Raw genomic sequence first — 27,030 nt, 5'->3', positions numbered from 1 at the left:
GCAGTAAGAGTATTATTATGGTAGGGTGACATAAATACGAATATAATCTTTAGAAATGAATTATCATAATCCCAAATACTAAATATCACAGAAGAACAAATCAGTACCTTTTATATTATTAAGCTCTTACAGCCAGATATTTATTTCTGTTTATTTTATGGTGCTATGGTGCAATCAGGTATCATGTAGGTTTATTATTTGTGTTGCACTGTCCTCATTTCTAAGACCCAAAGACTCCCCCTGCTCTTTGTCGACTTAATCTCTAAATAAAACTTTTCCTTTGGTCATCTAAGAGAAAACTCTCAAACAAACACATATGAAGTGCCCTCATTATTAAATCTCACATTATTATTTACATTGTCCAGATCATTGGGGTGGGAAATTGCTGTATATTTCCACTCAGTAATAAGGGATTTAGTTTATGTCATATTTAAACTACAAGGTGTGTTTATGGAAGGACTATCAGGGCCGCTTCAACTTCAATCTTTTTAATTGATCCGTGTTTTTAGGAAATACATTTTAACTTTCCACAAACCTTTTTAAAAACATAAGAGACTTTTAAAAAAAGCAGGGCAAATGAACCGTTATAGAAAATACATGTTATGTATGTTACGAGATTAAAAACAAGTACAGTTGATTTGAAAAACCAATTAAAATGTGAAAAAAAATGCGTAACCACTGGAGGGATGGCAAACTTTAGATTTTGTGATGTGTTTTCTTCCTGCACAGCAGAAGTTGTATGTGTTGGAGCTTATTTTAACTGCTCTTTCCACTTATTCAGCTCTGATGGAGACTCGAGTTCTTGTGTGTCTAATTAGCGCTTTGAACTTCTATAAATACGTTCTCTTACAATATCAAGGCAGCCACTTTCTAAAATGAATTTTACCATCAACAGTTCTTCATATTACATTTAGGGTCTCATGTCTCCCTTATTATATTTGCCACAACAAATGATGGCAGCAGCGGGATTCTTTTCAGATTAAGCAGCAAACTACTCAGATCAGTTCAGTCAGTGATGTTAAAACTGTAGCTCAAAGGACTTAGGTGGAAGTCCTCTGACGAGTTAATGAAGGTATACCTTCCTTGCAGATGCAGGAGCCATCGACTGGTGAGCAGGAAGCTTGATTGTGGCAGGAGCAGGTGGACATGCAGCTCTGTCCAAACAGACCAGGTGGACACACTGTATCACAGTCCTCACCCTGTGGAAGAGAAACAGCAAAGTCAAGGGGCAAAACATCAGCAACGGATGGCTAAAGACAGAAAGGGAAAGGGTTAACTGCACTTTTCATGGTTTACTGAACTGTTTACGTAGGTCAGTCAAGCTGTTGCTGTGCAAAGAAAAGGAAAAAATAACTTTAAATTTGAAGTGCATTTGAAGAAAGAGAAAGAGAGGGAGAGAGAAAACACCTGATCACCTCAAGCAATCATTCCTAACTTCCAATTATGCAGTCTATATATTCTGACAGCACCTACTTCCAGACGTGCAACCCGGCTTCACCCTTTCTCTTACTTCCCTCTGCAGCTCTCTTTTTAGAGAAACTCTCTTTTCTACTAAACAGAGACTGGCAAGAATCCAAGACCCAGAAATCAACATCCATCCTTCTTCAAGCAAGCAACAAATAAATCTGCCCTTCATTTTGACCTTCTTCACTACATTAATGAACATTTCTGTCCTAAATACACGTTCCTTTACATGAGAAGTGGTCTTTAGCTTGTAAAACGACTGGTGGTACATTTAGTGGATCAGCCATCATTTATTCTGATGGATGTACAGATGATGCCATTGTGACCAGGATGTAAATAACACATTACTTCTGTATATAGGTGAGAAGTCTTTAGTCAGTTGTCCCAACATTTGCATTGTAACCATGAATGTCCATACAAGATTACCCAAATTATTGCAACGCTGGCATAAACGGAATGAAACAAACATTTACATTTTAAGAAGGGGCCTTTTCAGTGATGACTGATTTGTGGGTGATTAGGATGATGATGACGACAACTAGACTGTTTTGAGTTTAGAACACCAAATCAAAACATGTATGACATCGGTGTTCACACATAGAGATATGGTTCAATAAGAAGGGGAAAAAAGTGTGTCTTCATTCATTTTATCTGCAAACATTTGATTGCGATGTAAAATCAATCAATCAATCAATCAATCAATCAATCAATTAATCAATCAATCAATCAATCAATCAATCAATCAATCAATCAATCAATCAATCAATAAATTAATCAATCAATCAAATCATCTAACCAACCAACCAGCCATTCAACCAACCAACCAACCAATCCATTCATCCATCCATGCATCCAATGACCAATGTCATTTCTGTGAAAAATAAAATCAGACATTACAACACTCTAAATTGTCTTTTGGATTAGCTGGCATTAACTAGTTGTTTATATTTGTAGGACCCAGCTGTGTTGTTCCAATCTATTATCTGATGAAACAATAAACACATGAGATAAATCACCACAAGAGACCAAAAAGTCTCATCAGTAATAAATATTTCATATAGTTTCTGTTGGATATCTTATTCATATCAAAAGCATAAAATACCTATCTTGTCAGAAACTGAGTCACGGGAATTTTAGGCTTATAAATATTTTATACTGGCGGCTACAAGTTGCTAATAGTAAAAGGTATTTATAAGGAGCTCAGCAAATATGTTGCTTTGGCATCAATTAGAACCACAAACTGTGCTCTATTAGAGCAGAAGTGTTCAACCCTGGTCCTCTAGGGCCACCATCTAGCATGTTTTAGAGGTTTCTCAGCTTCAGCTTATCTGATTTTATTCAGTAGGTGATCAACAGAGTTCTGGAGAGCTTGATGACCTGCTCAGCGTGTAATTCAATCATTGAATCAAGTAAGTTAGGGCAGGGAAATGTGTAAAAGCACAAAGCCAGTGTATTAGAAGCACAGCCATTAAAACCAATAGGAGTTTATTAATATGTTTAAGATCTCCTCTTAGTGAAACTGAATTTCATGTTTTTCATAATTTAGTTTCAGTGTTATAAATCCTTTGGTGCTCAAGATTTCAAACTTTTGTCATCACAGAAAACTTTGCTTATTTATTTTGAAATATTTAAACCTTCGACAGACACCAGAAAAACCAAAAACTTGAAATGCTTAAAGTGAAACTCTAAACACCTTATTAGACAATCCCATGGCTGCTTGTGCTTTTATATCACGATATGTGGCTACGTTTGTGGCTTTCGATGCCTTTTTTACCCTGCCTAACTTGTGCAGAGCATGCATATGTGAAACTTACAGTATAAAGCTGAAAACACCACCTTCTGCACCGTCTTTAGAGCAAAGTGAGGGTTGGCAGCAAGAGGAATGGCAACATGTCAGAGTTTGAGCGGTGAAGCAACAAATAACAGGGTAAAAACCTTCATAGCTGCATCTGGCCCTCTGCTGGCAGCAATTACTCCGATAATCATGAGAACACCAATAAGAGACCAGCAGCCATTCCTTTTAGACCCATTGCATGGACGGAATCTATCTGGTAGTGGACAGAGTGCTCCTTGTCTGTCCTCTGAAACTAGGCGTCATTAGAATTGTTCAGCTCTAAAAGATGAGTGCTGCCCTCTTCCACCGTTCTTGTCCCCCCTCAGCTAGAGATTACAGCCGCCGTACGGCTCCCACTCCCGCCCCCTTTCAATCCTTTGCATTGAGTGACAGGTGACACAATGATTTAGAGTCCCAATTAGAGGCCCAGAGGAGTCCTGAGTGGATTTTGCTTTGCTCACCAGAGTGCTGGGGGACTGCTGGCTGCTCGCTGCTTTCATTATCATTTTGAACTTAAACAGGAGGCAGGAGGAGAAGAGCTGGTGGACGCCAGGGGCAGAACACACATCTTATAACATCTCCCCTCCCCGTACACCACATAAAAGCCTCTGTCTGGGAATGAAATTTTTATCAATCGGTTGCAATAACCTTTGTTCTGCTGAAAATGACAGCTTCAAGACTGCCAACAATAGCAGTTCACTTGCAGTTGTTAAGTGTGGAGAAGTTTTGACCAGCTGGGGGCGGAGGTCTCCGATTTTCTCCGGAGCACAGGCAATTTACTGGTGACTGGACTCATGGATAAAACACCATGCAGCCACAAATGACCACATGGAATTTGCTGTGTCCACGGCTGCGTTGACTTCTGCGTGGTTTCACCGTCACGGCACAGGGCGGATCAGCTGTTTCCCTGTCCTCCAGAGTGTAAAGGCCGATCTCTCGTTAGCGATCTGATTTATATTCCTTCAGAGCAGAAAAGACTAGAAGTCTGAATGTGGAGAATCATTATTAATACATGAGCTGTCACCTGTTGCACTGGAGCAGCAGGACCTTACATAACACAGACCTGAGCCCCTCAGAGGAAACTGGGTTGTCCTTTGCCAACTCACTAAACTCACAGCTATTAGCATCTTAACGTAATTGGGGTGTTTTGTTTTTTCTTTTTCTTTTTGAAATCCACCAGTGGACACAACATTGATTAGGCTTTTACCCACTGAGACCAGATGCAAATGGTATCACTAATTGCCAATCAGTTTCACTCCTTAGCTGTGCATCTGACTGCCGGATGAGTGAGTGCATTTTAAATTTCCTGCTGCACGACAGAAAAAGGAACCCTCTGAACCTTTTGATGAGGCAAAATAAATAAATAAATCACTGAGAGACACGAATGTGATTCATTTTCACCATTTACTGAAGCATACCGGAATCCGCTCCAATTGCGTGTGCATTTCATACACAACACCGTCAACAGAACATGTAGAACGTGTAAGTCTCTGCACATGCTGCAGATTGGAAGGACCAATCCCTGAATAGGTAACATGTAATCACTTTGTCCAAGTCAAAAACAGCATGTCCAATTACTAGAAGTAAATCAAGCGTGCAGGTGCTCAGTCTGTTCCGACACTTTGCTTGGTTTACCCCCTCCCCAGTGGGACTCCGGGACAAAGATGCAGTGGGGAGGCTTAGTTTTATAAGCGCTCCCCTGAGGAAGTGGCTTCACATGCAGCCTCAACACAATAATCAGCCACATTTTTAACAGCTCCACATGATAACAATCATGTATATGCATGTGACGCAAACAGGTAGCAGTCACACAGTTCTGAGCTTGTAACAATTTGCTCGTGTTGTTTGCACAGCAGCAGGTTTGTCACCAAAAAAAAGAGAGAAAATGACTATGAACGTTCACCTCCCCCTTCCCCGCACACAGCAACACACACATTCTCCATATGAGCTGTGTCTGCTCCCATCTGACTGACTCCTTCTCTATCCAGCTTTTGCCCTCTAGGTCTGTTTAATGGATCTGGCAGCCCTTCCCAGCAGCCGCCAAAGCGAACAGGTGGAGCAAATTAAGACACAGTCTGCAGCCCCACTCGGAAGTTCAATTCACCACAGTGGCCCGCTGTAAGACACAGGCAATTTCCACTGAAATGTAACATTGGCAGACCTGTAATCTCTCGGTTTGTGTTGCTCGGTGACTTCCGACTGCAAGACAAGAAATAGTCGGCAAAGCTGATTGAAGTTATACAACTAATGTGACAGTTGTAAAAGGGGTTGAACAAAAACAACCAAAACTGATTTAGTCACGACATTTTTTCTCTCTCCTGCGCTACAAGCGGATCTGATTGAAGCTTTGACCCTACACGGAAATTCGTACTGTATTTGTGCAGTAGTGCAACTGATATTTAACATCTGCAAGGGGTTGCAAGATAGGAAAATATACTAAAGGGACATCCAGAGGTGCAAAAGAGCACATCAATAATAGGGTGATGATAAAATATCTCACTTTGTGTTTTACTGTCCGTGTGTTAAAAAGCTCCTAAAGAGAAACTGGGATCACTTCCAAAGAAAATCACTACCACAATGTCACAGACATTTTTACTACAGCCGCAGATAACATGAAACAAATCAAGTCTGCAACCTTCACAGCTAAGACACACACAGCTCAAGGGTAAAATGTTTTAAAGTGTGTGTGCATTCTTACTTAAAGTGGCAATGTGTAGTTTTTATTGTTAATCTCTGGAAACATCCATCAAATGTTGTTAAAAATGAATTCAATGAAGCCTAGTTGTTGAAAATTACTGGTGGCTTTGTAACATATAACCAAATAAATCAGGTCTAAAATACATGCGGAGTGGGTCTAAGACTCTGCGCGACGCCATATTAGAGGCCATATTTCCTGCTACGGGAGCCCATTAGGACAAAATGCATTTACTGATTTGTAACAAACGGTTACAAAACTTTCACCATTTATAAACGTTGTTGTTTACACATTTGCCTTCTCGCTCGTTGCTAGTGATGAAAGAAGGTGTAACGTGTTAGCCATTTTGCTGAAGTTTGCAGTCCCCAGGGCTTTTTGACCCTAATAGGCATACGTTGGTAAGATCTTACTCCAACACAAAAATACTACGTGCTTGCAATGATTTAGGTATCTACTGCCCCTTATCGCCAAGTTAAATACACTCTGTCACTTTAAAATACAGACAAGATGAGGCATGGCTAAAGCATTTCATATGAAAATAGAACATTTTAAAGAAATGCTAAAGGGTGACAATACCGACATAATTACCAAAGGAATCTACTTTCTTTCAGAGCAATGATTTGGAAAGTATCTTTGCAATAATCAAAATTTGTGTTTTGATGCTAAAAAAGTGATGTAAAAAGGTATGAAAAGTATGAAGAGAAAGAAGATCAACAGAAATGTTTTATTGAGGTCACCATTGTAACTGCACACTTCCCTTTTAAACTTGACGGGGCTCTTGATGAGACAAGTAGACAGAGACCCGGACTAGAAATTAGGCCTCAAATAAGCATTCACATTGCAAAATAAAAATCCTTAAGTTGGAAATGCTCGTGTCAATGTAATTTCAGTAAGCCTAGGTTGATTTAAGTAGGAGGTGTGAAAAGTTAAAAAGACTCTTCATGCTCAATTTTCAGGAGAAATGTAAGAGCTGAGTTATAATTAGAGACTACTGGAGTTTGGGGATGCCCGCTTTGCACTCAGGTGGGATTTGAAAGAAAACTGTAGACTTCTATCAGCAAGAGTCTCTAAAAGAGAAACTATGCAGTCTGGCTTGCTTTTAGCACCCCCTGGAGTCTGTTTTAACTGACTGTCGTAAAACCAAAAGTGAAACTCTTCTCACTATGCATTTGTGGTTTTAACACATTGGTCGAACTGCTGAAATGTCTCCTCAGCCTTCATTAATGTCTACAGGAGTGATTATCTCTAAATCAGACAAATCAGCTGCGTTCACGATCAAAAACATGCAGGAAATGTGCTGAAAGCAGTCTGCAGCAATAGCATGTCAGCTCCACTGACTCACCCCGGCTTTCCACTGGCCGTGAAAGCAGTCGCGTAACGTAATAGCGGCGTTCTATCCGCGAGCACATTCCCAAACAAGAGCAATTCTGACAAGAAATGGGAGCAAAAGTGTTCCACACAGCTGATCCCGTTACGTCATGTAATCACAAGAGAATTGCAACACCATACGTAAATACAGACATCCACACACAATAATAAACAAGAAGAAAGACAGCTGCATGGATGAAAAACTGTGTGTGGGTTATTTTCTGTTCTGTTTCCATCAGTTACAGATGCAAACAGGAAATGATGAACTGCATGTTATTTCAAAGATTCCAGATGTTCCATACTGTTTTTGTGTTTAACTTCCGGTCTAACCCCATCTTAACTGCGGAGTTTGACGTGTTTGGGAAGCGTAGTGCATCTAAATAAACTCGCTTCTGGGGCGTGCGCATAACGTCACACTTAGCTGCCGCGAGAAAGGAACTCATCCACTATAACTGTGGCTTATTGCCGCGTAGTATGTTTCGTGGCTGTTTCACGACGCTTTGACCTGCAGTGGAAAGTTGGGGTTACGGGAACCCGTCCCTATACTCTGAAGTTGCAAGTGTGGTGTTCTGTCAACAGACGGCGGTGGGGTCTGAGTGACTTTTCATTAACCATGTAAAGGGTCATTTTAGCACATACAGGATCAAGAAAACAATTTAAAATATGAAAAAGTTGCATAGTATGCCTTTAAAGAAGACAAAGATGCATTTATTTTGAGTGTAAGAATTGTTTTGTGCAAAATTGTGTGTGACATCATCACACTCCATTGAAGGAGTGGTGAAATCTCTAAAACATTTTTTATTTCAATTATATAAAAACCGTAAAATATAACCAAATGTCTGTGTAGAAACATAAAGTCGAACTCTCTGTGACCCATTTAAATTTAGAGTAGAGTTTTTGTTGTGAAATCTGCCTGAGCCATAAAGCTCCAAAAAGGGCAGTTTTCTAACTCATTTCACCAACATCCTGTTAAGTTTACAGAACTTGTTTGCATTTGTCTGCAAATTGAATCTACATAGTAAGGTTTGCTGCAAAAAAAAAGGGATAAATAAAAAAGCTCACTAATTCTGATGTATGTGCTGTGATTTCTTTTCCCATGGGTTTCCCAGAGCTACACGGACAGAAGCAAGTCATGAATAGAGATGGAAATGAGAGATTACCATGCAAATAATAAGGGTGCCTCAATGTTTATGCATTGAACCTTTATAATTGTAATTGTGCACCCTTAATTATGCAAAACCAGAAGCACAATACATTGTCATTGCATTAAACAGATGTGTCTGTGTGTTCAGTCATTTTCAACACCAAGTCATCTTCATGCTTTAAAAGTGGATTTTAATGTTTTAAGCAATTATTTTCAGTTTTGCTTACTTTAATTAAAATATGGATGAATGTTACAATAAAATGGATCTGAAGAAACTATGAAAGATTAAACAAATCCCAAAAAATGATTTAAAGCAACAATCACACATTCCTATGTTTAACAGTGCTTACCATGAAGCCAGCAGCGCAGGTACATGCACCTGTGACGGGATGGCAGTCAGCTCCGTTGCTGCAGCTGCATGCCAGACTGCACCCTTCTCCGTAGTGTCCAAACGGGCAGCTCTCGTTACAGTAAAGCCCTGTCCATCCCGCAGAGCAGGAGCATTCACCAGAAAGAGGGTGGCAGCTACAACATAATGAGAAAGAAATATGGAACAACAGTTACGGAAACAAAGAGGTAAAGTTTTATCTCTCAAACATCCACACTTCATTTTTGAGCAAGATGACAGCACGTGCCAACGGCTATTAATCCATTCACGTGTCTGCGTGCATGTTTCATACAGATGAGGTGTCTCTTTTCTCCTTCATTCTGTAATGACTTCCATGGCCGTTGCCCAACTCCTGCCGGAATCAGAGCATTAACACTGCATTAACTATGAATGCTGCTGAGAAATTATGAATGAAGCAAAAGTCGCGATTAAAAGCTAACTGGATGACATGGCGGTGATGTGTCTAGACTTCAGAATGAGCTTAGCGATAAGTTGAGACAAAACCGAGGCAGGGATGTCTTTATTCATATAGAGCAACGGCCATGTTTAGCTTCAGGGCTTGGTTGGAACGAGGCTGTGTGTGGCCTCGAGGCCTCACTTACCTCACGGTGTTGGTGGTATTACAGGCGCAGAACTTGTCACAGATGAGACCGTAGAGGCCAGAGGGACAGAACCGTTCTTGACAATTAGGACCTTTAAAACCTGTTTCACACAGACAGGCTCCATTGATGTGGTGACACTTGGCGCCGTTCCGACACTCACACCTCTGGTTACACTGTGGACCATATGTACCCACTGGACAGTCTTCTTGACACCTGGAGACAATTTACAGAGCAACAGTGTGTCCTAAAACTCAAAATATTAGATTCATTACCACCTGCAAAATTTCATCCAATGCAAAGAATTGTACTTTGAGTTGAGCAATAATCATGAACTATTTATTTATCGCATCATATTTACATTGTACTAATTAAAAAATGTTCTTGTTCAAACACGAGCATTCTTTTGTTGTTAAAACTCCTTTTCATCCTAAAAATAAAAGTTAGATTCGATAGAATGTTAGATATGTACAGCTTGAAATAATGAGTTGGTTATATGTGTTTGACAAATGTGTGATCTCACACAGAAGAAACAACTTTCATGATGAAAGCAAGACATCAGGATGAGGTTTCCTTACTGAAATGGAAAAAATGGACAAAAGAAAATACAGATCTTTTCTTTTAGCTGTTAATTTCTTTAAGTATATTATTGAGGGAAGCTAAACTTAAGAGGGGAAAAGGAGCAAAGGAGATTAATGTTGACCTGGGAACATATCTCAACACATCACCCCCATCTCACCAGAGACTATATTATGAGAACATCTGGCTTACATCATGGCAGTCATAAATTAAACATGATTATTTTATAACAATGAATATTTAAAGCTTTAAAATATATGTAGTTACTTCATCACAATAAGAAAAGTTTTTTTTATGAGAATATGATCGAACATTCACAAATTCAGTGTGATTTTATTGAGGATAAGTGTGAATGGTGGAAATATGTGGAAAAATGTTGAAAAGCAAAAACATAGCAAACTAAAGAAAACCTCTCTTTGAAAGGTTAAACGAGAAACTTTCTATACCATATTACAAAAGTTTTTATTTTATACAACATTTGCTTTAATGTCAGCGTTACGCATCCATGTGTTTACATTTATAATTAGTCATAATATTATTTTTTGTTGATTGTTTTAGTGTGGGCTAAATGAACAAGTTTGGGAAAATTGCTTGAAAAAATATCAAACAATCTAGCTGAAATGTAACTACTTTAAACTTTTACCTGAAAATGTTAATGTTTTTATCTGCCTTTAAGTGATTGCTTCTTATGCTGCACCTTCTGCACTGTAAATACTCAGACTTTGATTGTATCTTTCCTTTTTTATCTATTTAAAAAAATCTGATGTTTTATGTTTTCACAGTTTTTTCTTGCACTTGCGAGGGGGGTCCAAGGTGGGCCAGTGCCACCCTTACTGCAAGCTTGGAGCCTCCCCTGCTGATAAGTACTGATTTATGAGATAATTTAGCCTAATGTCAGGTGTGGAATCAATGTGAATGAATGACTTTATATGAAGTTGAATAGAAAGGCTGAGACAAATATGTACATGTTGTTGCTGAGATAAATAACTAAGACAACACATCATCTGCGACATACTTATGTTTTGAAACTAATAAAAAATTTGAAATTCAAATGTATTTTCTTACAAATGTGTCTCTTTACCAGAGCAGCTGGACCCCCCCCCCCCCTCCCACACACACACACACACACACCCCGGACATCAGTAAAACCTCCTCTGACCGGGGTTGTAGCAAGAATGTATGTTAAACTTTAAAGTATGATCCAACATTTTTTTGCTACTATTAGCAAAAACAAATTCACTAAATAATTTATGTTATAAAGTGCAATTGCTAAAAATGTCTAAACAATAACACCTGCCCACTGAGTTGTTTAACAAAAAATACTAATAAAACAATGCAAGAATAATCATTTAAATCTGAGTTGAAGTCAAACTTCATCCACTACTTTTGTTGTTAGGATACATCCATCCATTTACTTTTAAAAGACAGTGGTCGAATTTCTCCAAGTACTTTTCATAGAATCGCTAAAAGAAAAGCTGTGAGCGCTTCTGTTTCTTCTGCAGGAGCCAGACAAGACTTAGCCACAGAAAATAAAAGCACTAAAACGGATCAGAAGTCTGATTTTTCTTACATGCTGGCTTCACTTTGTAGAACTGGCGAGAAAACTGGTCTCAGGAGTTTAAATGAATCTATTAGAAATAGTTAAGTTACATTAGAAAATCTTCAAGTAATGGTTGATGTTTAAATTACCCCAGCTGTAGTTTTATCAGGAGACAACTGTATTATTACACCAGACAGAAGAAGCTGGAGGTTAACGCAAACTCAGATTATTCCTGGCAGGTTAATTCACCTGCCACTGACAAAATGAATGAGGGTAATTTTGTAAAATAATAAAGTAAAGTAAAGGTCTTGTAAGGGAAGTGTTTCCATCAAAGAGACAATTGCTTTAGCTGAACTAATAAATGCAGGCTGCTCTGGGCTGCTCCAGAAGGCACGGGAAACTAAAAAGATCTGTGTATTTCGATGAGACTTTAATATAAGCCCATTACTTATAATTAATGAGCAGTACCCAACCAACGTATAGCCCATGGTGAGATCAATGGACGGGCTGGGAAAGGATGTGGATGAAGGGCTTGAGACGTGAAACCTTTCTGGGCAGCGTGCACTACAAGATTAATTAAGCATAAACACCCCCATTAAAAGCTTCCACTCCACCTTCAGATGGAGTTATGGGTGTTAATAAATGCTTATTTCTCCTGAGCGTGAGATTTTATAGCAATGCCTTTATCTTTAAAAATAAAAGTCAGGTTTGTGCCTCATTTAGAAACCACCAAAGAGAATAGGTCAATGAGTGACTGCTTTAATGTATCTGCATAAAAGCCACCCTTTTGCATTAAATACAAATATCAATAAAGCATGCCATTGCATGACCTATTTGCAAAGTATGAGTGCAAAAGTTTGCACTGAATACTTCACAGGAAGCTTCTGTGCATCATGCATGATAATTTATTCATCTATTTGTCGGCTGATTCGACGGCGTACCTGCGTCCGCTGAAGCCGGCTGCACACTGACACTTCCCCGTAACGTAGTCACACAGGCCGCCGTTACGACAGGAACAATCTTTGCTGCAATTGATGCCATATTTCCCAAGAGGGCAGGGTTGGGCACAAACTGAACCCTTTAGAAAACAAAGCAGATAAAATATTGTACACAAAAAAACAATCTGACTCTAATGAGAACTTTGAAACCTTAGAATAAATCTCCTTCTCTAATGTTTGGACGATATAAAACCAGATAATGGGGATGTGCCTCGTTTTCAAGGAGAGAGAAAATGCCTCCTCTTCTAGTTTTTGGGTGTAATGTCTCAAGAAAAAAATGCCTGAAAATGTCTAAAACTACCCAAATCTACAAACCCACAACAGATTCTTCTACGTCTATTACAGCTGCTGCCTCTTTGCCCTGGAAGCAGGAGCTGTGGATTCAAATTGGAGCCATCTTCTGATGCCCAGAGTCCTTCAACAGGACAGAGGCACATCCTATGGGTGTCCGCTCTTCCTCCTCCCTTCAGCAGAAATGCACCTGATTTTGTTGATTTCTACTTGAGTCTAAAATGGCAGAGCTGCAAGAACAAAAGGGGGGGATGGATCTGTACCATTTCCCCCATTTGCTCCATGTATGTTTCACTGGTTTTTAATAGTTGTAGGAGTTGAGGGAACTCTGATTTGTTTTGGTTTTAAAACAGATGAGGAATCAGGTTGGAGCTGGTTTCCTCCTGCCACACCAAGCGAGGATGGTCAGGGGACCTTCATGATACAGCAGTTGTGGATGGATAGTTTTCTATTTATGGAACCAACCATGAGCAAACCAAGAGTCAGTAAATGGTGTTCGGTGGATTAAAATCATTTTATTACAAATAACTGTTTGACTTTGTCTATCATGGCATGTGTTACACCCGGTGCTTCATTTTAAATCCCACCACAGGTTGTAACAACATCATTACCCATTTTGAAACTTTTCTATCACTTTTAACCAAGGAACAAACTACATTTAACCTTTTCAATGAGTTTAAGACACTTTTTTGAACATAGTTATTGTAGTGCTGATTGAACACATCTATGTGAGGATTTTCAACAAAATTGTGTATGGAGTTCTTTTAATTAGAATGGGGTGTTTAGGAAGTTTTTTTTTCTGTCAGGACTGCAGATGCGACTAACTCTGGCACAAGGCATCAAATGGCAAAATAAATGTTTAAAATTTTACACGATCATTTGATAAAAGCAGGGATAAACTGGGATGAAGATTCAGCCTTGTAATTGACCCTTTGCAAGTGATGTCACGCCGTTCATGGAACCAACCCCTTCATCATGATGGATGGCAGAAAGACTGTTTGCATTGGTTTACATACCATGAAACTTCTGGGAAGCTAGTCAAAATTAGCCAGTTTGTGACCTTTTCTCACTTTTATTTAGTTGATTTCATAGTAAAATGGTAATAGTTTGCTGCGTGGTTGGCTGCACTTACAGACAATGGTGCAAACTTGTCTGTTTTTAAATAACTTTGATAGAGACTAGAGACGGAGATGAGCCAGATGCGGTAACGGACTAGCAGCCCTCAAAGTATTTGCGAATTTGCAGCGAAAACATTTTACTGGGTGAGATTATAAGATTCATGAAGAAGACAGGGACAGACTGTGATGGACCTGAAATGATAAATGCGATGTTTAAATTACTCATTTAGTACTGATAATCCTGCATATGAAGGAGGAGTGTTACCGTGCATTATAGTGAACTGCAACACAATTACTTATTATAATAATTTTGTACCTATGCTGGATTATGTGTGTTAAAATTATGTTATTTATCACATAATGTTATACATCCAGCAGGATGAATTCTGGCAGTCAGACTTGTTTACATCGGTGAGCAGCAGCAGGGAGGATGTAAACTAATGTTTGTAAGCAAGCTAACACCACTTTTTGTAAGTACTGCTCTGTGAGCCTCATCTAGGTGTGCTGAACCTGCCCACAAGTGAACTGGGTTTGAACCAGTAGAAACCGGGCCAAACTGGCAAAAAATAACCTCAGTCGCCACTTTTCCTCTGTTCAATACTCGCGTAATTTACTGTTGCCCCACCTAGGTGCACTACTTCTGATAACTGAACTGGGCTTGGACTAGTTGAAGCCATGCTACAACAACAAAACAAGTCTTAAGCATCACGTTTCCCTTTTTTTTCCAATACTGGTTTCACTCACTGTTTATTATGCTTTTGCAGTCCTTTATGGTGGACCCATGTGATCTTGTGACTAATGTGCAAAGGGTCAATATTTCCATTTGTCTATGGCCGTATGCTTTAGCGAGACAATAATCCAGGTGCTTCGGATTAGATAACTGATCATTAGGTCAGTGTGACCTCCTATACATGATCAGGAGCATTTAGCTGGTCTGGAGCATACAGTTGCGCATTAACACACCAACCCAAGAACTAAAACAAGGTTCCTATTCCCGTGACTGTGTATGAAAGTGTTAGACCAAGAAAATGTTCTAAACTCGAGGCAAACCCTTCTTTTTCAGCACTATTATTACACATGAGCTCTATAATTTAAAACTTACACTTCTTTTTTCTGTACAACACCAATGACATTTAATCATTTTCTTCTCCGAGGCTTTACTTCTTCATTACATTCTTACAGCTCTTGTGACCTACCGTCCACCCGGCAGGGCAGGAACAGTCTCCAGTGATGTGGTGGCACGTTCCTCCATTCTGACAGGGGCAGCGCTGCTCACATTGAGGCCCATGACTACCAGAGGGGCAGCTCTCTCCGCAGCTGCCACCACACAAGTCACGAGTCAAAAGTCGCAATGACACGTCCGCATTTCTTCACGGAAAGTGCCAAAGGAGTAAATAATGTTGCATGTACTCACAAAGCTCCTGTGTATCCCGATGGACAAATGCACTCTCCTGTTTCGTGGTTACAGGTTGCTCCATTGAGACACTGGCAGGACAGCTGGCACGCCTTGCCGTAGTAGCCGTTCTCACACAGCTCCTCGCAACGCCATCCCTGGTAGCCGTCAGTGCAAACACAAGCACCTGTGATGGGGTTACACTTCGCCCCGTTACGACACTGGCACCGGTTACTGCAATGAGGTCCCCAGAAGTCGCTCTCACAGCCTGCAGGCATGAAGAGAAAGGACATCAAACCTGTCAGATTACCAAACAAAATCACCACATCCGCCGAGGTTTACTCTCAAAGATCTTCAAAATCACAACAGCAAATCAATTATTCAAACATAATCTCTCTAAACCATTTAATAGTTCATCGTGAATAACAAACGTCTGGAAAATGAATCATCCCAACTAAAAGGTTTTTATTGTTACAAACAACTTCGGCCTAAATATTTCATAAGATGAAGGACAAAATACAACATTGCTGTTTGAACGTGAGCAGAATCTGTTTTCTTCTAAAAATTAAACCTTTGATATTTGTTTTTAGGAGATATTACAAATCCATTATGAACTAGAATGAAATGGTCATCAGTGTGCAGCTATTTGATTGGGGGCAGCCATTGCTGTTTTGGTAATCTCCCAACATCTTAGGTCAAAGGTTGATTCCTTTGTGGGAAAAACAAAACTCAACTGAGTGTGTAAAAAGGATTCATAAAGAGTGTGTCTTAGTATAGTAATACACACATTATATACAAGACACTTGTAAAAAACCTAAAAAAGGTCAAAAGGGTCAGTAGAAAAGCAACATATTCATTATCCATAATGTCATTAAACCCACAATGTCAACATAGAACAATAATAAACTTCCACTTTCATTCTCCATCCCATTGCTTAAACAACTCAATTAGATGTTTACTTTTTTCCAATGAAAAATATGTGTAAACTATATTTGTTATTTTCAACAATACAATATAAAGGTGGTTTTATTTATGTTAAGTGATAATGAAAAAGCTGAGGAATGATGACCACTGATAAGTGACAGCATTTTGAACATATATAAATTCAGCACCCTTAAATATAAAACTCATTATCTCTGTTCCTCCCCATATGGGAGCAGCTATCCCACAACAAACTGGCCAAAAGACTCTAAATAAATAAATAAATCAAAGCAATGACATATTAGTCCCCATTAAGATGCTGCAGGGATATTGTTACAAATAAATAGTTAAAATAATAAAAAAAAAACAACATCAGTGCAAGCTCATTCCAGAGCAGTAACTACAATCTTTAAAACTAACTCTCTCTGCTAATTTACATGTTTTAAGGGGTGAGTTCTATTATTTCAACTCCAGCAAATGCAAAGATTGGACAAGTTACACAAAATCCCTTCTGGCTACAAAAATTACACAGCTGCTTCGTGTTGCTTGTGCAAGGAGGTTGCATCATCAAAGCGGTTCCTAACACACATTTTTCATTGCAACCCTCTTGGCTCTTGATAACTATTACCATGACTGAAACCTCAAGCAATAATTACCGGTATTGAATATAAAGACATTCATAAAGCTATGGCATTTTCAGAACTTTAAAGATTAAAAGTTAAAACTTTATGTCTTTATCAAACTTTGTATTTTTGGACATTATACACCTTATTTATATCATGTAATAATGTAGCTATAACAAACAGTTACCAAACCTTTGTCATTCTTAAATGTTGTAGTTTTACACATTTACATCTTCACTTGTTGCCACTGATGAAAGGGAGTCTGATGTGCTTATTATTTTGCTAATGTTTGCAGTCCCCGAGGCTTTTGACCCTAATGGGCATCCGTTGGTAAGGTCTTACTCCAACACAAAAGTACTGCTTGCTTGTATCGATTTAGGTATCTACTGGCCCCTATTGCTAGGAAAAATACCCACTGTCACTTTAAGACGGACACAAATCATGACACCCCCCCCCCCCCCCCCCCCCAAAAAAGCTGAGATTTTACTAAAAATGTTACTCTAGCATGTCAGCAAAAAACACAAGAAAATGAATGCACGTCTACAAAAACAAATCTCAGAGCAGCTTGAAAAGCAACAAGAAGCCAGCCAAAGAAACAAACAGGGCAGGAGGTAGAACCAGAGGACTATTTAACTGCCTAGAAGGGTGGTTACAGAGTGAAGCCAGTTGGGCAAAAAGGCAGATGGACTACTTAACTGAATGAACTGCAGGCGTGACAAACTGGGCGACCTGAGGGAAACAACAACCGTCCCAAAGAAAACCCAAAGAACAGGACTGGGAACCCCTCAGGAGAAATATTGTTTTATATTGTGTTTTTACTTTTTATTCTGTACAGCACTTTGGTCGGCTGCCATGCCGTTTTTAAATGTGCTTTATAAATAAAGATGGTATGGTATGGTATGGTAAACTGACAAAGCTCAGCCCCAAACCTAAAGAGCTTCAACTTCCTGTAAGAAAACATTGGCAATTATGTCTCTCTGTTAATATAAAAAATTCATTGCAAGGTCAATACATCTTAGATAGTTTCAACACATTTTTATGATGAAAATAGGTGGAATTTAAATGACCAGCAAGCAAACTGAAACTAGAAAAGTCAACAAAGGTTCTTAGTGGAGAAACCCAAGACTGAAATCATTGGTAACACTTTATAATAAGTGCACACTATTAAGCATTAGTTAATCATCAGTAAAGCATTGGTTAATGGTTATTTAATCATTTGTAAAGCATCTGAAAAAACATGATCATAATTACTTAATGGCTTACAAGCACCACTATTAAGGCTTTATTCATGATGAAGAAGCTACTATGTCACACTTTTTATTCATGATGTTTCATGATCTATAAGTCATTGATAAATCATTTATAAACTCTGCTCTCCATCATGTACAAACCAGTCCTTTCATGATGTAAAACAGTATACAACCCCACTGGTAAAGGGTAAGTAAATAGTTAATATACCCTATATAATACTATAAACTAAACATTTACTACACATACTTGAGTCTCACTAGATGTTTTCTAAACACTGAATCTCACGACTACATCTGTCAGCTACTAAATGTTAACAGATGTCTTACAATACATTTACAATTGTCACTTAACGGCTTCCAAAGATGCAGCTCCCTAGCGACCCACTTCTTTTTCAATAGATAATCTATCAATTATTATAAATACATTAATAAACTACTTTAGAACGTTACAAACCATTTACTACTTCTTAGTTAAGTATTTTGAGTGAGCTCATCTAAAGTGGAGACTATATATACCTTACAACCTATTAATAAATGTGAAAGTTTTTCAAAATACATTGTAACAAAAATAAAGGACAACACAGATACACAAAGCACTTTATTTTTAAGATGCCAATTATAAAACATCAGAACAATGCTTCCAAATATTGACACACAACTGTCAAAACAAACATTCTGCTGAACCACTATTAGCCAGTATTTGAAGTAAAGAACAAGGCTTGATGCACTTTTATGACCTGTATGTTTTTACATGAAGTGCTCAAATAAAATTTTCAAAAGGTGAATAAAAAAACTGCAGTTGCAACAGTAACTTTTTTATCTGTACTTTTTTGAAATGTCATATATCAGTCTCCCTAAAGCACCCTGTTTGTGCTTTTTTGCAAGCCATTCGTTCCACTCAATAACTGTAAGGTGTTCTGATAGTAGGCTGTCATTTCTGTTACCCCGGAGTCTCCAAATTCTCTCCTTGTAAGACCTCCAGGCTCTCTCCAGATGTTGGGTATGGGCACCTGTTAGAGGGTCCACATACCATCTGCTGTGGTTAACAGTATAATGTCCATAACCTAAGTTTGGGAGAACGCGATAGGCCCGCCATTCATCACTTATCACCTTTGAACCAATCCTGACATGAAGGGTGATCAGAGGAACAAGATGTCTTCGAGATCTTTTCTCCACAAGACGCAAGATAGGCCTTGTTTTACGCTGATTTTTTATGCCCAGCATTCCGAACACCCACTTTCTTCTTTTCCAGCCCCCTGCCATTCTTCCTCTCCCATACTGATGCAGAAAGAAAACAATTAAGACAAATGGCAAAAAAATGCTGTGAAAGGTCATTATATAGATGTAATAAATAATTTCTATTACAAAACTTACCTTTCGTTTGTGACGAAAATGACTCTCATCGATCACAACAAACTCCCTCCGGCCACCAATCTGCTGACCTGTACGACGTCTCATTCTTTCAACTGCAGCCACACATACCCTCCTTAATTTTTTGGACATTTTACTAAGTGTTGTCGTACTGCCTGCAATGGTGTCATCGATCATGTCAATTTGACGTAATCTGAGACCCTGAGAGAATCTTCAGGGAGAAAAATAACATCCTTACAAAAAGTAATTTAAATTTAGTTCCTTTTTGTGTAGTGTTTATGCTTACCTGTAGATAAATTGCATCCAGTGTTGAAGTGAGACTTTCGAACGGCTGAAAAGGGACTTGTGTCTGACAGAGATTTGTTTAACGCGTCCACCATGGGCTGCTCCTCGACAGATCCTGTTTAAAAATTGTAACATGAAAAAATGTATGTATCATTATATACAGTGAGTTACTTAAGTAAGAAAAAAGCATTTTGTATTTAGGGGTGGAACATCCCTTTCAAGAGATGTCCCTGTTTGCTCTGTTTCAATGAGGATTTAGGTATAAAACCAAATAATAACAATGAATTTTACAGTAAGTGCCCCGGTTATTATGGCGTTCTACAAAAATTAAAAATGCATTTCTTACCAGGCATATTGGTCTCCGTTGTTCACCCTTTTCTTCAGTTTTGTTTCCTGGTGGCATACTTTGCATTTCATTTTTCTTTTAAGCAGTTTAATCTTCTGAAGATGTTTTATAAGCTTCAGTGGGCCTCTTCTAGAAAGCTCCTCGTTAATTAATTTTTTCAGTCGTGTAAAATTTCCCATTTTTGGCCAAAATATCATTTAATGAGTTTCCAGTTACGCTAGCTTTTAGCTGCAATGTCGCTTCTGGCCAGAGAAAGCCGCGCATTTGCTGCTTCCGTCTTCCGACGTGACCAATAGGAGACCGCGATGCTGTGCCCTTTCACCTCTAGGGCATAACCAAGGTGGAGTAATGGCTTCCTCTAGCTCTGTGAACATGACGAGCCCTGGTCGATCTGCAATAGGCAGGCGAACGAGGGCAAAAAAGGGAAGTAACGACGTGGACAAGGTGGATGTCAGTGTTACCAGTGGTGAGTGTTTTGCACTTTATTGTGTTTGGTAATTTTGTTGGAAAAAAACTACCATCACGGGGCTAGGCGCTAACCGCTAATAAGCGGTTAGCTTAGCTTTCAGCTACATTCAAGCTTTAGATATCCACAAAAACAATGTGCAGTGTATGTTACTAGTTATTTTTGTGACTCAGTTAAAGGAATAATTAAGGATTATTGCTTTTGGAATAACTCTGGGCTGCTGTTAGTTATAATTGTGCTCTCTGCAATTTTATTTGTCATTCTGTAGGTTTTTTGATGCATGTTTATGCAATATAAATATGCAATAAATGCTCTACATTATACAGTCTAATACAATATATTTGAAATACATTAATATATAATTATTGTCAAGTAAGCAAGTTTCTTAAAACAACTTAATATAATTTGTAATTTTACCACAGCAGGCTATGTATTAATCATTGCAATGTTTTTACTGTTATTCATATTTTACAAAATGTACTTTAGCATTTTCTGCAGTTGTTGTTTAATCAATCGTTAGTTGGATTAATAGCTTAGTTTCTTTTTGTTTTTAATTTTTTCTAGGTGTGACTATTGCTCCAACTGCACAGCTGACAGACAGAAGACGATCACAAGAGGTGGAGATCTGTAAGATGAAGCTAGAGTGGCAAAAGGATAAGATTGATGAGCTCACCAAAGAAAGAGACTATCTAAAGGAGCAATTAGCAGCATGTAAGTCCACTATTAAAAACATTACATAGCATGACAAATACTTTATTTGCTTTAGCATTTACATTAGCATTCTGTTCTGTAACTTTGTCTGTGTTGTTTGTTTAACTGTTTTACTAGGTCTCACAAAAGAACCCACAAGGTCTGTCCAGCATCCCAGTGACGTACTGAGCATGTCTTCACTTTCCTCTGACGGGTCATTTGATAAGGGTTCTGACTCCTCCATGAGCACAACTTCATCAGATGAAGACAGTCAGAAGAGGAAGAAGAAAGGCAAAGCCAAAAAGAATAAGAAGTCAAAGAAACATGACCAAATTGCAAGAACAAGAGGTATAGTGATTAAATCTTTCTATAATTTGATCCTACATGCTGTATTGTACAGTTGTTCCTCTGAGTTCATTATGTTATTTAACCCTTCTAGTGTCTATAGAGACTTATGTGTGACTAAAATTAAATAATCTTTCATAAATTCCAGTTTTTAGATTGCTTTCATCCTTAGCTTGAAAACTCACAAATGTAATAAAGTAGAGCTGGCACGTATGTTCTCACAGTGCAGGGGCTCTTTCCGATGCCCACACAGTATAAAAATGCAAATAACAACTTTAGTCGTCATTTGCAGTTAATGAGTAAATTTAGAAATATGTGTGTTACATTACTACACTATTACATAAAATTAATAATGTCAATATAACACATTTGTTCTCTAAATTGCAGCCCAGAATCCCAAACAAGTGGTCTCCCGGTATGAGAGGATTTTGAGGCTGTTCAAAAGAGGAGGGACCATGTCAGCTGCCTTTAAACGTCTGGGAGTGGACCGGAACACAATTGTGGCAACTGCTCCAATTGCTGAGCTTTTCATTGTCGCACCTGATAGGTATAAAGAATTAGAAAAAAACAGACAGGGAAATAAACTGTCATTGTTTGCAACACAGTGTGCTGCAGCAATCAGTGCAGATCCAGAACTAGAGGACAAACGTGAGTCCTATAAGTCTTCTGGGAAGTTGCTTCCTCTTAAAAAAAAAGACTAGATTTGTGTGTGTTTTTTTACATTGTGAAATGTGGTGATAGGTCACCATTGTTAACTGCAAAAAGGGCCAGATTTAGTTATGTAGTCCAGTTGATTGGCAGATTGGTGTGATAAAAAAGACACTATTTTTGGTTTGCATGACTTTTATTATTTTTTTTACTGTTAGATTCTATGTTTATTTTAAAGATCACACATGTGATACATTTCATGTAAAAACATACAGGTCATAAAAGTGCATCAAGCCTTGTTCTTTACTTCAAATACTGGCTAATAGTGGTTCAGCAAAATGTTTGTTTTGACAGTTGTGTGTCAATATTTGGAAGCATTGTTCTGATGTTTTATAATTGGCATCTTAAAAATAAAGTGCTTTGTGTATCTGTGTTGTCCTTTATTTTTGTTACAATGTATTTTGAAAAACTTTCACATTTATTAATAGGTTGTAAGGTATATATAGTCTCCACTTTAGATGAGCTCACTCAAAATACTTAACTAAGAAGTAGTAAATGGTTTGTAACGTTCTAAAGTAGTTTATTAATGTATTTATAATAATTGATAGATTATCTATTGAAAAAGAAGTGGGTCGCTAGGGAGCTGCATCTTTGGAAGCCGTTAAGTGACAATTGTAAATGTATTGTAAGACATCTGTTAACATTTAGTAGCTGACAGATGTAGTCGTGAGATTCAGTGTTTAGAAAACATCTAGTGAGACTCAAGTATGTGTAGTAAATGTTTAGTTTATAGTATTATATAGGGTATATTAACTATTTACTTACCCTTTACCAGTGGGGTTGTATACTGTTTTACATCATGAAAGGACTGGTTTGTACATGATGGAGAGCAGAGTTTATAAATGATTTATCAATGACTTATAGATCATGAAACATCATGAATAAAAAGTGTGACATAGTAGCTTCTTCATCATGAATAAAGCCTTAATAGTGGTGCTTGTAAGCCATTAAGTAATTATGATCATGTTTTTGCAGATGCTTTACAAATGATTAAATAACCATTAACCAATGCTTTACTGATGATTAACTAATGCTTAATAGTGTGCACTTATTATAAAGTGTTACCAAATCATTTGCTTTGACAAGCCAGACCGTTACAAAGGCTGCTTTATGAAACCCGCTGAGTGTTTCTAAAGAAGAATCAAAGATCAAATAAAAAAAATGCATTTCAATGTTTCTAACATCTGGAACACCTTGAGAAGTTACCTATTTAAATTGTCTGTTTGAAAGAGTCTGTACTGATAAATTCATGAAGGTGTCTTTTGAAGTAAGGCAGGTGAGGTATGAAACTGACAAGGACAGAGGAACTCCTAAATGCTTGCTAAACACGCCAAATGTCTAATATCACTGAATAATAATGTAGACGCGTTCTGTGTGGATTAACACCAGGGGAAGCGCCTGATTGTGCTCTGAGACAACACTGAAGATCTGAGCATCAGTAAAGAATAAAAACACTCCCTGCCGATGTAAAATGCTTAAGTTACGATACGATAAGAGCAGAGATCACTTTCTTTACAAGGAGGATTATAAAAAAAATAAGATCCTCCACAATCAGGGAGTTGGTCTGTTTACAAAAACAAATTAAAATCTACAACTGCAAGAAAACTGTTAAATTTCCAGGTTAAATGAATAATCGGCTCTGAGTTGTAGGCCGCCCTCAGTCCCCTCGGTGTAATCGTTCTTTTGAGAAGCGACGACTTTATTTCTCTTTATCATAAGCAGCAGCTGTATCGCATCACATACAAGCCCAGGTTGAGCTCCCAGCCAACACAGCAGTCAGAGCAGCAGATATTCCATCATTGAATCTCACACCATTGCAGACTCTGTTGTAAATGTAAAGACACCACTCCCTCCTCTTTGTATGCTCGCTTTGCCGAAGCTATGATCAGCCGGAGTGGGGGCTTAATGAAGCCTCTTCCTCAGATGGCACTGAGGCCTGTTTTTTCCAGGTACGCAGCAGGAAGATGATCAGCCCTTCCCTGTTTCAGACAGGTCTGCTCTGAAGGGGGTCTCTGAACACTGGGCTGGTGCACTATTACTTCTGTGGCTGGACAAACTAGAGGCCACATTACAAGGCTCGCACTGATTTGGATCTAATCTCCTCCTGGACTCTAGTTTGCCGCGAATGAGATCCCCGAGGGCTGAGCTACTGCCACGCAAACGACCCCAGCACATTAAATCAGAGGTGTGTGAGGGCGGCCGCGGTAATGAATGACCAGTTCAGCTGCAGCTTGGTTTAGCACTCTATAAGCACTCATCAGCGCTCCCTCAGCAAAGCAGAAAAATAGGTAGTATCCACTCAACTAGAAGCACAGAACCATTGATTTGAATGCAAAGCCGAACCGTATTTTCAACATATATAACACAAAACAAAAGAAACATTTTCCAAATTAACTGTGCAGTGATTTCATTTGCAGAAATCTTTAGTGGTTGGAAGCTAAACAAATGTTGTGATTTGGTTTTAAACCTTCTTTAGCTTCCAGTTGAGAGCAAAACCCATTACCTCGCTGCCTCTCAACCAGAGGTTCTCAAACTTTACCCAGCAGTCTCTCACTTCCAAGCTCTGACAGCATTTAACTGTGATTAAGGAGTCAGAGTTCATGGTGAGCTTCAGGCAGAAAGAAAAGAGGAAAAAGGAGGAGAAACTCAAAGTGTAAAGGCTTCCGTTTCCAGACAGCACACCTGAATTGCGCCGGGTGAAGAGGACCCCTGTGGGTTGTGGTGTGTGAGAAAGATTTCCCAAAAGAGTCTGCATCTAGAGAAGCTAGAGTCCATCCCATTAGCTGCTCTGACCTGGGTCAGTGTGCCTAACGAAAGGACACACGCACCTGCCGGCCACGATCAGAGCTCATAATGCATAACGATCAAAATGTGGATAACCTCACACACAGAAAAAGGTCCAATCCCAGGATGCTGAGCTAAATCCCCTCGGCTGGAACAAAACAGATCACAATGAGGGCTACAGGCAGGTAAAAACTTCTGAGGGTGAAGTCCAAAGAAACAGGCTGAGAGAGCCATCATGGTGGCTGCTGCAGCGCTTTGAAGTGCGCTCAAGAGTCTGCATAATCAGAGGCCGGCTGCAACAGGATTAAAACCAAACAGCTTTCAGCAGCCGACTCCATCCACACATCCTCCTCAACTTGTTTGCTGCTGTTCTCTGTAAGTCTGTGGCACAGAAATCTGCCATAAGCTTTGCAAAGCTAAATTCAAACCCAGGGAGTGTGAGTCAAGCTCTTATAAAAAAAATGTGTCTACCCATTTTTGAGTTTCATACTTCATTTATACATCTGGAAACAAGACAAAAAGAAAACTTCAATTACAACCCAATCACATCCAGGCCACTCGAGGTTGTTCGTACAGATGACTGCTTGCAGTTTTCACAACTCTAACTGGGAAAAAATAAAATAAAAAAAGTTATTGCAATTGGAATATTTGGCACACAGCCCGACCCTAATTCCCCACAGCCAGAGTCACAGTCACACAGCACACTCCGTAGACACTTGAAGGAAAACTTCACAAAAGACACGAATCCGTAAAGCTCAGTCTTCTGAGAACCTTTCACTTTTAGCAAAGCGTGCAGCGCAGCAAAGCAGCATGACTCATTGTCTTGACGAATCTCCTGCACAGACTCATGAGAAGAAGTTCCACTTTGTGTGATTCGCAATTTTCAGCTTTACTTTCTGTTTTTTTTTGTCTTTTCCTTGACACGCACACATTTTCTCATTACACTTCATAGCCTGGCACAACTCCAACAAATCCTTGCTAATGGTGTAATGACAAGACATGCTTCCTTTGGATACATATTTATATACATAGTTTGTTTTTGTTAACTGATTTTATTTTTAAGACTCATAAAAATTTCCCAGACATCAAATTAAGCCTTTCTCTCCTTTTTGTAACGAAAGTTATTGAACAAAAGCCCAACTCACATTAGGCTATTCATCACAGCTCGCTGACTCAGTGATGCAGATTAATAGAGTGAAAAGCAGACAGAAGTTATTCAAGGTCTGGAGGGGAAGAGATGATCGCTGTGCAAAGTGAGAGACTTGCACTAAATGATAAATGTCTTCAGACATTGTTAAAACGGAGGCCTTAAAAGCTGCCAAGATTCCACGAGACAAGCCCTACTGTCTCCTCTCTGTTCTGCTGACATCTGTTAAATAGTTATTTATTAGACCTCAAAAAACCAAGACACAAGGAAAAACCCAAAGATGCATCCACAATTGCTTGACAAATGGGTTTCTAAACATGCTGAAGAAACTGCCGGTAGTCATGTGGAGCATTCTGCTGAATTGGAGTAACAACCTGCTCCAGCTTCTGTTGTTGGGCGTGTCTTTGGTCCTGGCCTAATTCATCTTAGCTGAGCCCTTGTGTGTGCTCATATTTCCCTTGGGGAAGTGCAACACAAGCTAACAAAACAACACAGCCACTCTTGAGTACATCTCGCTGTATTGCACCAAAATGCTCACTACTGATATCAGCTTGCAGCTGGATGAGGGGTAACAACATCAGACCGTTGCCTATTTAGGTAACTAATGGGAGAATAACGTAATTCTGTTAAGACTGTGCATTCCTGATTAAAAGCTCTGCCTTGGTTGTTTATCCACGAGAGGA

The 27,030-nt window shown here is 38.9% G+C and overlaps 3 protein-coding genes across 9 annotated transcripts in view; 1 reads left to right on the top strand and 2 right to left on the bottom strand.

Annotated features, from left to right (window-relative positions):
* Positions 1–27,030, bottom strand: part of megf11 (multiple EGF-like-domains 11) — a 128,970-nt gene that overhangs the window by 21,977 nt on the left and 79,963 nt on the right. For all 6 annotated transcript variants that reach the window (XM_015964392.3, XM_015964394.3, XM_015964397.3 and 3 more), the window contains 6 exons: positions 15,433–15,679; positions 15,215–15,335; positions 12,553–12,689; positions 9,496–9,708; positions 8,856–9,030; positions 1,079–1,199 (listed from right to left, as the gene is read on the bottom strand). In XM_015964392.3, coding sequence (XP_015819878.1) covers positions 1,079–1,199; positions 8,856–9,030; positions 9,496–9,708; positions 12,553–12,689; positions 15,215–15,335; positions 15,433–15,679 — 1,014 coding nt within the window. The remainder of the gene's footprint in view (positions 1–1,078; positions 1,200–8,855; positions 9,031–9,495; positions 9,709–12,552; positions 12,690–15,214; positions 15,336–15,432; positions 15,680–27,030) is intronic.
* LOC107394402 (uncharacterized) lies at positions 17,425–20,404 on the bottom strand. Of its 2 annotated transcripts, XM_054733027.2 has the most exons (4): positions 20,208–20,404; positions 19,863–19,976; positions 19,580–19,787; positions 17,428–19,483 (listed from the first exon to the last, which is right to left on the bottom strand). In XM_054733027.2, the coding sequence occupies exons 1-4, from the start codon at positions 20,402–20,404 to the stop codon at positions 19,022–19,024; spliced, it is 981 nt and encodes a 326-aa protein (XP_054589002.1). In that variant the 3' UTR covers positions 17,428–19,021. The 2 variants fall into 2 exon arrangements, with proteins under 2 accessions (XP_054589001.1, XP_054589002.1); XM_054733026.2 differs by having other exon boundaries at positions 17,425–19,787.
* On the top strand, positions 20,549–22,783 carry LOC107388723 (coiled-coil domain-containing protein 106-like). Its single transcript, XM_054733028.1, has 4 exons — positions 20,549–20,673; positions 21,238–21,384; positions 21,502–21,711; positions 22,096–22,783. The coding sequence occupies exons 1-4, from the start codon at positions 20,556–20,558 to the stop codon at positions 22,407–22,409; spliced, it is 789 nt and encodes a 262-aa protein (XP_054589003.1). The 5' UTR covers positions 20,549–20,555; the 3' UTR covers positions 22,410–22,783.

The sequence above is a fragment of the Nothobranchius furzeri genome, chromosome 4 (genome assembly GCF_043380555.1).
Source record: "Nothobranchius furzeri strain GRZ-AD chromosome 4, NfurGRZ-RIMD1, whole genome shotgun sequence".
NCBI classification, from domain to species: domain Eukaryota; kingdom Metazoa; phylum Chordata; class Actinopteri; order Cyprinodontiformes; family Nothobranchiidae; genus Nothobranchius; species Nothobranchius furzeri.
Note: the sequence above shows the minus strand (reverse complement) of the source record. Positions and strands in the feature narration are given on the sequence as shown.

Bases quoted from the DNA above. Each gene is read 5' to 3' on its own strand.
- LOC107388723 (XM_054733028.1), top strand. From the start codon at position 20,556: ATGGCTTCCTCTAGCTCTGTGAACATGACGAGCCCTGGTCGATCTGCA. The intron at 20,674-21,237 runs GTGAGTGTTTTG...AATTTTTTCTAG, and splicing joins GGATGTCAGTGTTACCAGTG to GTGTGACTATTGCTCCAACT. The intron at 21,712-22,095 runs GTATAGTGATTA...TCTAAATTGCAG, and splicing joins CCAAATTGCAAGAACAAGAG to CCCAGAATCCCAAACAAGTG.
- LOC107394402 (XM_054733026.2), bottom strand. From the start codon at position 20,404: ATGATATTTTGGCCAAAAATGGGAAATTTTACACGACTGAAAAAATTA. The intron at 19,977-20,207 runs GTAAGAAATGCA...ATTTTTAAACAG, and splicing joins AACGGAGACCAATATGCCTG to GATCTGTCGAGGAGCAGCCC. The intron at 19,788-19,862 runs GTAAGCATAAAC...TTCTCCCTGAAG, and splicing joins TGGATGCAATTTATCTACAG to ATTCTCTCAGGGTCTCAGAT.